This window comes from Brachycentrus maculatus, unplaced genomic scaffold (assembly GCF_059751285.1).
Source record: "Brachycentrus maculatus isolate JH-2025_06_01 unplaced genomic scaffold, ASM5975128v1 h1tg000480l, whole genome shotgun sequence".
Lineage (NCBI taxonomy): Eukaryota > Metazoa > Arthropoda > Insecta > Trichoptera > Brachycentridae > Brachycentrus > Brachycentrus maculatus.
The window spans coordinates 182,501-193,364 of record NW_028281227.1 but is presented as its reverse complement, the minus strand read 5'-3'; the positions used below and the strand labels follow the sequence as shown (position 1 = coordinate 193,364).

General features: G+C 31.0%; 1 protein-coding gene across 1 annotated transcript in view; it reads left to right on the top strand.

Annotated features, from left to right (window-relative positions):
- Positions 1-2,144: 2,144 nt before the first annotated feature.
- Positions 2,145-10,864, top strand: part of LOC148302093 (uncharacterized) — a 69,402-nt gene continuing 60,682 nt past the window's right edge. Inside the window, exon 1 of the mRNA XM_088272172.1 lies at positions 2,145-2,423. Coding sequence (XP_088128298.1) covers positions 2,145-2,423 — 279 coding nt within the window. The remainder of the gene's footprint in view (positions 2,424-10,864) is intronic.

Below are 10,864 nucleotides of genomic sequence, written 5' to 3'. Positions count from 1 at the left end.
TGGAATCCATCACCTCAGAAATAACTAAAGTGTCGTCACATAATGCGTTTTATGTTTATTCTAGTGATTCAATTTGAGAGAAATGTAGGTCCCAAAAATAAATATGTCGTCATTGAGTCACAGTTGTCTTAAATCACATGTTGGCTTATCTATCCGTTGCTGATCGTGTTATTAAAGTAGATATTAAGTTTCTTAAACAAACATACAAAATAAGCAAAACACGCCCTTATTTACTTGTGAATGAAAGTAATTCAGGAAAAAAAATTCCAGCATTTTTTATATAACACAACTTACAGTAAACCCTACAGACCTGGTATCCATTAAAATGGACTCTATTTTTAGATTTTTTCATTATTTGGATAATAGGTTATTATTTTTTAAGATAAATATTAAAAATTATATTTATTTTAATTAAAACAAGAGCATATTAGTCTCATTCATATCGTGGAATACTAAGTAATATGATATAAAATATATCGACAAAATTGCATCCATTTTTTTTCTAGTTTCAATCCTAGGGGTTACTTGGCAGAAAAACCCTGCATCTCTTTTTCCTTTCGGATTGGTCTTCAACGATCCTCTTCAGACCTGTAAAGGAATTTATAGCCAATGTCGTGGTATATTTGATTCAGATACTTAAGGCAAAAATACCTTTCAATTATCGATGCCTTAAAATTACCCTCCAGTGTGCAGAAAAAAAATTATTGGAATTTTAGAGAAAAAATATATAAACTTGACAGTAAAGATAATTTGATATCGTTTATTGATTCAGCAGTTACTTTGTGATAATAAACATTCGTATTTTTATATGAATTTTACTTAGTAATTACTATTATTTCTTAAAATCTATTGTGACACGTGATTCGATGCGTTCCACGTCATTTTGACCAAAGCCTAAATGACAAAAAACTCACTCCTATTGTCCATGCTTCCACTAAAAAAAAATCAATAAAAAAAACAGCTCCTTCTCCCACATCGTCCGCCTCCGTAGTGTAATGGTCAGCATGCTCGGCTACCGTTCTGGAGGTCCCGGGTTCGATTCCCAGGGGGGTTTAATAAATACAAGTGATTTTTTCACTCTAATATTTATTCAATATTACACTGGACTGGTACCTGAAGTGGAGGGCTGATCACCTTTCCTTCATGTGTAATCGATCGAGGTAACACTGCGTTTATATGAAGCAGTGCCCTATGCACCATTGGGGTGCGGTAAGGGATTTATTATTTTATATCTCCCACATCGTCCTTTACCATACCAAGGACACAACTTTTAAATTTATATTTTGCCTTACATACGGTGTTATAAAATGATTTATATTTTGCCTTACATACGGTTTTATATAATGATTTATATTTTGCCTTACATACGGTGTTATAAAATGATTTATATTTTGCCTTACATACGGTGTTATAAAATGATGCGAGGTGCATCAAAATACGTGTACACATTTTAAGGAAAAGTTGTATTTATCAAGCAGAATTCAAATTTTAAACGATTTTTTAAAAATATTTTATTGTGTACTGAATATGGGCATAATCGAGCAATCTCGCTATTTCAATTCCAGTATTTGAGCAAATACAAGTTGAGTTTTTTTCCTAAGTTTCTCTTAATTGTACCCAGTATACAAATGATCCAAATTAGAATTTAAATGCAATATTCTAGATAAAGTACCTAAACCGTATGTAATATACGCAATTTACGCTAGCTGCGAATGGTCGGATTTAAACACACTAGCACATTTTCCCTTGAAGCGTAAGATAAAATGTGCAGGAGACCTTGCTTTATCAAATTGGGTAAATAAACATTTGGCGACTTACCAGAGGGATATAAGGATAAACATTTTACTACCTGTGTGTTTAATTTTTAGGCCTCTCTTACGCATATAAAAATGAATAAAAACTCCAGTAAAAAAGTTTGTTATGGCCGTATTAATACTTAATGACGGTAAAGTACGCTTTAGGTATTCGAGTATTTTTTTTAGTCGGGGAGAGAGTAATATTCATACTTCATACCGAACACATGTTTTAAATGTGAACACTTTTATAAAATACGAAATATCTAAATTTGCACCTCTTGCTTAAACCATTGTAAAAAGACTAGTCAAATAAGGATATTTACGGATAACGTTTTTACAAATGGATCGATGGAGCACGACGGCTCGCTGGTCCTCTGGTCTGGACTCCCCGAGTCAGATAGAGCGTGTCAGGGCGTCGCCGCGTTTCTGTCACCCAGGATGGTAGAATGTATGAAAGGATATGTGTTTATAAACGCGAGACTCATGTTTATCAGATTCAAAGTCGGATTGACAAGACTACTTGTGCTGATAGGTTATGCTCCCGGCAACTCCGACACCGAATCTGAGAAGGATGAGTTCTGGTTGAACGTAATGAATGTGATGAATGGAAAAATGAATAATGAAAAGGTAATTCTGGCTGGTGATTTAAATGGGTGGGTTGGAACAAGAAGAGAAGGGTTTGAACTATCGCTTGGTATGTATGGGGATGCAAGAGTAAACGATAATGGTAAGAGGTTGTTAGAGGTATGCCTGGAATGGAATCTCTTTGTGTCAAATACTTTTTTTGCACACAAGGGAATCCATCAATATACTTGGGAGAGGCGAAATGAAAGGTCCATTATCGATTATGTCGTCATTGACTCTAGATTGAAATCCGCCACAGTAGATACAAGGGTGTTTAGGGGGGCCGAAATGGAAACAGATCACTTTTTGGTGGTTTCAAGAGTGATTCTGTTTCAAGGATGGAGGGCCAAAACAAACAAGGTGGCGGCTCCCTCTAGAGTCAAAGTAGAAAAACTGCAGAATGACGACATAAAGGGTAAATTTGTAAAAGACGTATGCAGTAGGTTGATCGCGGAGGATAGAAAGAATCTAGGTATAAATGACATGTGGAAACATTTAAAAGAAAGTGTATGCGAATCTGCAAAGGTAGTGTGTGGTATAGCGGTGCAAGGAAGGAAAAAAGGCGATGCATGGTGGGATGACGATGTTAAAAAAATAGTGAAAGAGAAGAAGAATGCGTGGTTAGATTGTATAGCAGTAAAAAATAAAAACTCCACTGAGTATGAATCGGTTAAAGAAGTGTACAAGGAATGTAAAATGAAAGTTAAGCATGCGGTGAGTGAACGAAAACGTATGTTGAAAAAGGAAGAAGGAGTAAAAATGACAAAAAATTTCCAAGAAAATATAAAAATATTCTGGAAAGAAGTCAAAAACTCCCGAAATCTAAACGTGAATGGATGTATGAAATCGATTGCAGCGAAAGACGGAAAAATGGTGACGAATGAAAAAGATATAAAAGAGAGATGGAAAGAGTACTTCGAGGAGGTGTATGAAACGCATGCAACTAATAATAACAGCATGTGTGTCGTAAATACACTTCCTCGAATATGTGTGGATGATGATTCAGGAGAGATAGGTATGGAAGAAATTGTGAATGCCTCAAAGTCCCTAAAAAATGGAAAAGCTGTAGGATTCGATAATTTTGCTGCAGAATACATCAAGAATGGTGGCAAAATAGTTCTCACGTGGTTACATAGGCTCTTTAACCGGTGTCTAGAGGAAAATTATACTCCCGTCGATTGGAGAAGGGCAGTTATAATGCCTCTTTACAAGGGAAAAGGATCTAGGGTGGAATGTGGAAACTATAGAGCAATCAGTCTATTGAGTGCTGTTGGTAAAATGTATGGACGAATCCTCATAGAAAGGGTAAGAACCATAACTAAGGATAAAGTGTGGGATGTTCAGAGTGGATTTATGAATGGGAGAGGATGTACGGATCAAATTTTTGCCTTGCGCGATATAACAGAAAAGTTTTTGGGAAAGAACCAAAAGCTTTTCTGCGCATTTGTGGATTTGCAAAAAGCGTATGACCGAGTTGATAGAATGAAGTTATGGAAGGTGTTATCTGAGTATGGAGTAAGCAGTAAACTCATCCAAGGCATTGCATCCTTGTACGAGGATAGCACTGCATGCATTAGGGTAAATGGCTCTTTTTCATCCTGGTTTGACATCTCTAAAGGTGTAAAACAGGGATGTGTAATGTCGCCTTGGCTGTTTAATCTATACATGGATAACTGCATGAAAGAGCTGAAAGGTTTAAATATTGGAGCAAGAATGAATAATTTGACCGTTTGTTGCCTTTTATATGCTGACGACGCTGTTCTTCTTGCCGATAGCAAAGAAGACCTGCAAACGTTGGTGACAAAAGTGTATAATGTGTGCAAGGAAAGTGATTTATTGATGAATGTTAGCAAATCCAAAATCATGGTTTTTGAAAGAGATGAATGTAGATCTGAGTGTGAAATATTGGTAAATGGGGAGATTTTGGAACAGGTAGATGATTTCATATATTTGGGTAGTATGTTTTCTAGGGATGGAAAGATTGATAATGACATAGAAAGGAGAGTGAATGCTGGGAACAGAGTGAATGGTGCACTAAAATCAGTTTTAGCAAATAAAAATCTATCAGCGGAAGCTAAACTGGCAGTACACAATGGAGTTCTGGTTCCAACCCTTATGTATGGAAGCGAAGCATGGAGTTGGCAAAAGAAGGATGAAAGCAGACTGAATGCAGTCGAAATGCGATCCCTCAGACGAATGTGTGGCAAAACGATGTTTGATAGATGTTCGAATGATGAAATAAGGAAAAAATGTAAGGCTGAGATAAGCATTATCGATAAAATTAAGAAAGGTGTGTTGAGATGGTTTGGACATGTGGAGCGTATGAGTGAAGAAAGAACGGTTAAACAAATTTATGGAGCAAATGTAGTTGGAAAAAGAAGCAGAGGACGACCGAGGAAAACTTGGCACAATCAGGTATGTCAAATACTTGAAAGCGGCCGGGTCAGGAGTCGTAATAATCGTCGGGTATGTATGAGGAGATGCATGAATGTAGAAGAGGCAAAGAATGTTTGCAAAGACAGAGTGGTGTGGCGTTCGATTCTCTCTGCCTACCCCTGCGGGGAAGCGGCGTGATGGTTAGTTAGTTAGTTAGTTTATATATATATATATATATATATATATATATATATATATATATATATATATATATATATATATATATATATATATATATATATATATATATATATATATATATATATATATATATATATATATATATATATATATATATATATATATATATATATATATATATATATATATATATATATATATATATATATATATATATATATATATATATATATATATATATATATATATATATATATATATATATATATATATATATATATATATATATATATATATATATATATATATATATATATATATATATATATATATATATATATATATTTATATATATATATATACACACATATATATATACACACATATATATATATATATATATATATATATATATATATATATATATATATATATATACACACATATATATATATACACACATATATATATATATATATATATATATATATATATATATATATATATATATATATATATATATATATATATATATATATATATATATATATATATATATTTAAGCTCTCGATAACACGGCAGACATGGCGTAGTTGGTTTCATCTTGACTGTGAAATTGGCGTTGCGGGTTCGATTCCCGGCAATTACAAAATAAATTCAAAAAGGATTTCTTTTCAATTGGTCTTGGTGTTTGTGATACATTTTTCACATATACCTTCCATATCCTTACTATCCTACCTAAAGAAAAGCTTCTAAAAGTATATATAGCCTTTTGCGGGTCATTACTTACAATAATTTAAAAAAAAATTAAAAAGTGTTATTTCGTGGTGAAGTTCATAAACGTATTTTGCTTTATATTCCATGATCACCAACTAAATGTAACAGACTTTTTTATTTTGTCATAAACAAGATTTATGTTTTATGCAATATTGTTTTTGTATTTTGAAAAAGTACTGTATAAATTTTTTTTTGTCCCCTAAAAAGCCTTGCTTGTATCTTCGTAAATAAGCTATTTAAAAAAAAACACGTTTCCTCGTCTATGATACTTATCGCACAAAATTTAATTAAGCGAAAAAACATACAACTGCAATAAAATACTTGTAACGACGATATGGCAGTTTCAAAATTTAAATTGTATTCTAAGATGAGTCTATTCTAATAAAAGTATATTTATGATTTATTACTATATAACTGTCATAATTGTCATTTTTATGAATGTTTTTTAAGTAATACATATAAAATAAAACAATTGAGTGTGTTTTCCCTTGAATGGATGAAGATATTGGTTCAGATATAATAGTCATAAATATATTCCAGTTGGATAAAATAATCAGTCGATATCAAGATAGAAGTTCAATGTTCCCTTGACATTGAAATGTTCCCATGGATGTTCAAATCTTACTTGTATTAATTTACTTGTTTATCTTGCACTAATGCTATGAAGAACGGCACGCTCTATTCAAAGATATAGTCGTGCCACTAAAACATTTATTACGATTACAAATTAAATGTTCGTAAAAATTAAATGTGCATTGTATCACAGCTAGAAATGAGAACACTTTATGTATACAAAATTTTTATATTCTGTTTTGGCTAGCCTTCAAAGTGAATTTATCATTTGAAATATAAGTAAAATAAATATAAATTTATCATTTGAAATCTTATATATATTTTTTAAATACAATAACAATTTAGAATTTATATTTAATTTTGGAATTATTTTATCAAATAAATATTTTTTATTTATTTATTTATTACAAATTTATGTACGGAAAATAAATAAATTCATTGGCGGGCTTATTGCTAAAAAGCAATATCGTTCAAACAACCAAAAACAGACTAGTTATATAAGGAATAGTATAAAATAAATTAAATCCGGATGTTTAAAAAAAATAATGAAGTCATTCTACACGCGTATATGGCAAAACTTTGTATATACATGCATATATGTCATTGGTTTGAGTATTGATCTAATATCAATGTAACCTATGTGCTAATAATGCTTGGTTGTATATATTTGTTTTAAATTATCATTGTAAAAATAAACATAATTATTTAAATGAATTAAATCAATATCAATATAAAAGTGGAAAAACCCTAATTTGTGATCAAGGCTTCGGACACACTCATAATGATGTGAATGTAATCACTGGTCAAATCAAGAGGTTAATAAAAAAAAATATTATTATAACCCTTATCCGCACCTAATGGTGCATAGATAGGGCACTGCATCAAATTGACGCAGTGTTATCTTGATCATTACTTACATGAAGGCAAGGTGATCACTCTTGCGCTTCAGGAACCAGTCCAGGGTAATATTAAATAAATATTTCGGTGTTAAATCACTAATATTTATTTTCACCCCCCCCCCTGGGAATCGAACCCGGGACCTCCAGCACGGTAGCTAAACACGCTGACCATTACACCACGGAGGCGGAAAATAAAAAATTTAATCATGTTTTAAGGTGTACATATAATGTATGTATGTATGAATCAAAACATCAAGTAACATCTAAAGATTTCCATTTATTGAGCGAATAACTTTTTCAGAATAAAAAGTGAATATTCAAATGCATTTACTAAAAAAACATATGCGAGTCTTTTCTGTTCAACGTGCGTTATTACAGTTAAGTGTTTGTAGCAAGGTGATGGTTACATTTGACATCTCGTGACCCACGATGGTTACGTCATATCAGAAAAGTAAAATAATATAATAGTATAATTATTATTGTTAAGTTATCTTGAAGACAAGCGAACTCGTGAATGTCGGAAAGTGAATGACCCCGCAGATTTGCCACGCGCGTCATACCAATTTTCCTACCTATAGATTATATTATATTCTTAACACTTTAAGGCACGAATCATGCAAATTTATTTTTAAATATACCAATTATTTAATTTCGTGCAATGCATTCTCATTTGTTGAAATGCAAGCAATTTATATTTGAAAAAAAGGTGAAACGCAATACTTGCGTTATACTGACGTAAAAACACATTTTATAGTTTTTTAAATGTTTAAGTACACCTTGAAAAAAATACGTTACAATTATTGATTCTGTAAAATGAGTTAAAGACAGTCGTTATTTTTCTTCATATAAAATAAAATGGATAAGTGAATAAAAAAGGAAGATATTGTGAAAATGAAATACGCATACGGTACCTTTAAATCAATATTTAAGAATATAAAAAATCTTCATTTTACTCAAATATTTTTGCAATAAATATGATAAACATGTACATTTTTTTGACATCTCGACAAGGATGAAAAAGTAAATTAAAGTCTAGGTATTTACTGGGCTTATGACCTGTCATAGACTGATAAGTGATCACTTTACACACGTGCATTATTCACCATTCAATTATTGAGAATATTACTTCATAAAAATTTCTTTTTTATAATAAAGTAAAATTATTTATCATGTTCATGGGTCAGATCATTTGAGTTTTTTTGTTCATACATTTATTAATAAAGACTGTGTGATTATTCTCATATATGGTATAAAATTGTGTAATCATTATTTAAATCAAATTTTAATGATATCATCGAAAGCTATTTTCTCCTTATTCTGAAAATTTATGTATTTTTGAGTGAAACAGTAATACGTCAATGGTAAAAAAATACACGAAATGTATACTTTAAGGTTTAAATATCGCAAATAATTGAGATAAGTACAAAATAACGCCAATTATGTTATTAAGGACATCGCATATTGAGAGTTATTTTATATTTCCTCGTATTGAGTCTATACATAATGTATTTTAATTAAATGAAAATTTTCCACACGATAAGGAAAAATGTTAAAAATTTATAATTATATCGAAAACTTAACTATTAATAATAAAATTTACGTATCTCTGTGATTGAAGAAGTTTTTATGCGATTGTGAATTCTCATTATCTAATAGTTGAATATAATTTATCATAAGTTCATTGCAAGAGGGACGGTAGACAATGCGATAACTATATTTTTCAAAAATATGGTTTCCCTATAAAAATAAAGTAATTTATTGATATACAACAGTTTAGTATCAACAGAGACGAAGAACTTAAAAAATATCAAAATGGAAATCCAAGCACCGAGCTGTTTTTTGTCTAATTTAAGTGTTTTTTACGCTATTTGTTACTTATTTGTATGCAATCACGGTTCACATGACCGAATGATGTAATCTATTTCAAATCTACCCACCTCCTTTATTCAATTACTAATAGCTCTGTCATGCATAGTTTTGTTATTTAAAAACTTTATGGATAGTAGAAGCATGCTTTACAGCTTTACAAAGTAATATATGGATGATAAGGAGGCGAGTGCGGCAGGACAGAAGAGTGTGGCGTTCCATCCTTTCTGCCTACCCCTGTGGGGAAATGGCGTGATGGTATTAGTAGTAGTAGTAGTAGTCCAAAGTTCCTTTGAACGAGCAAAGTATGGTGATTGACTTGTTTCTACGTATGTTTTCAAATTGTGTGTAATTGGTGATTATTGAGATTTGAATTAGCGTACAGTTAATTATATTTATTTTTTTTATTTTTATAACCCTTATCCACACCTAATGGTGCATGGGGTACTGCATCAAATTGACGCAGTGTTATCTTGATTATTACTTACATGAAGGCAAGGTGATCACTCTTACGCTTCAGGAACCAGTCCAGGGTAATATTAAATAAATATTACAGTTAATTATATAATAAATAAAAAAGTATGTAGTTTTTTTCCAAATGAATTTTATTTGACCTACGACGTTTCGTCGTAACCGACATCACCAGTCTGAGAATGTCGATTACGACGAAACCCGGTCGCTGGTCAAATAAAATTGATGTAGGAAAAACTATATGCTTGTTATTTTATTCTATAAAATGCAGTTCCATCAACGAATGGCAAAATCAAACAAAAAGTAGAGTTGTTTGATTTATAATTCCATAAGAAGATTGATAAACAACGTTTATTTTTTTGACCATCAATTTTTTTTTGTCGTTTTCGTCCAATACGGTGCCCTAAAAACATATACCATTGCATTGGGAATACATATATCATTGCATTAAGATTTAAGAATCACGTTAAATGTTAAAAGAATAAAGAGTAATTAATAAATATACACAGTTCCAAATAAAATGGATTTGTAATTTGTACATTTTTTGTGGTTGGCTGGGAACTTTTGCTCCGAAACTATAATCACGCGTCCATTAAAATTTTTATGTTTTATTTTAATGCCGTATTTATTCGAAGCCAACTACATAAGTACATAGTAAATTAAACTTAGTCCGTTTCTTTTACTAAGTACTGAAGAACGGTTCAAACGCTCTATAATTCTCTGATATGATTAAGAATGAACGTTTATACATAATAAATAATGATTAAAATTGATTTGGATAAGCGCATGCGTTTTTGAAATATGACGTACCAAAAGTCGTTATAATTCAGAATTAATTTTTATTTTAAGCTTAAGTTATGGCGGCTTATAAACCTTAACGTCTTAATACTAATCGGAAAACAAATAAAAATGTACTTAAGAACTTATTTTTTAACTTTAAAATAATAATAAAAATTTACTAATGCCACGACGTTCTTATTTTTCCAATACAAAGTGCGTACAATTGGATTTATGATATGCTTAGATCAACTATATATGGTACGTTGTATATTTAATCTAGAGTTATGAATAAAGTGAAAAAATGTCATTCGTTTGGGAATCGAACCACGAACTCAGAGATGAAACATCTAGCCACATATTATACTTAAGAGGTAAAAAAAAAGGTTTATATACTCGTACTAAAGATTTATAAACAGTACCTCGTAAGAATGATTTTTTGTCAAGATTTTTGTTCTATATCTTAACAAAGATGAAGAAGAATATGAAAGTCTGGCCATTTGC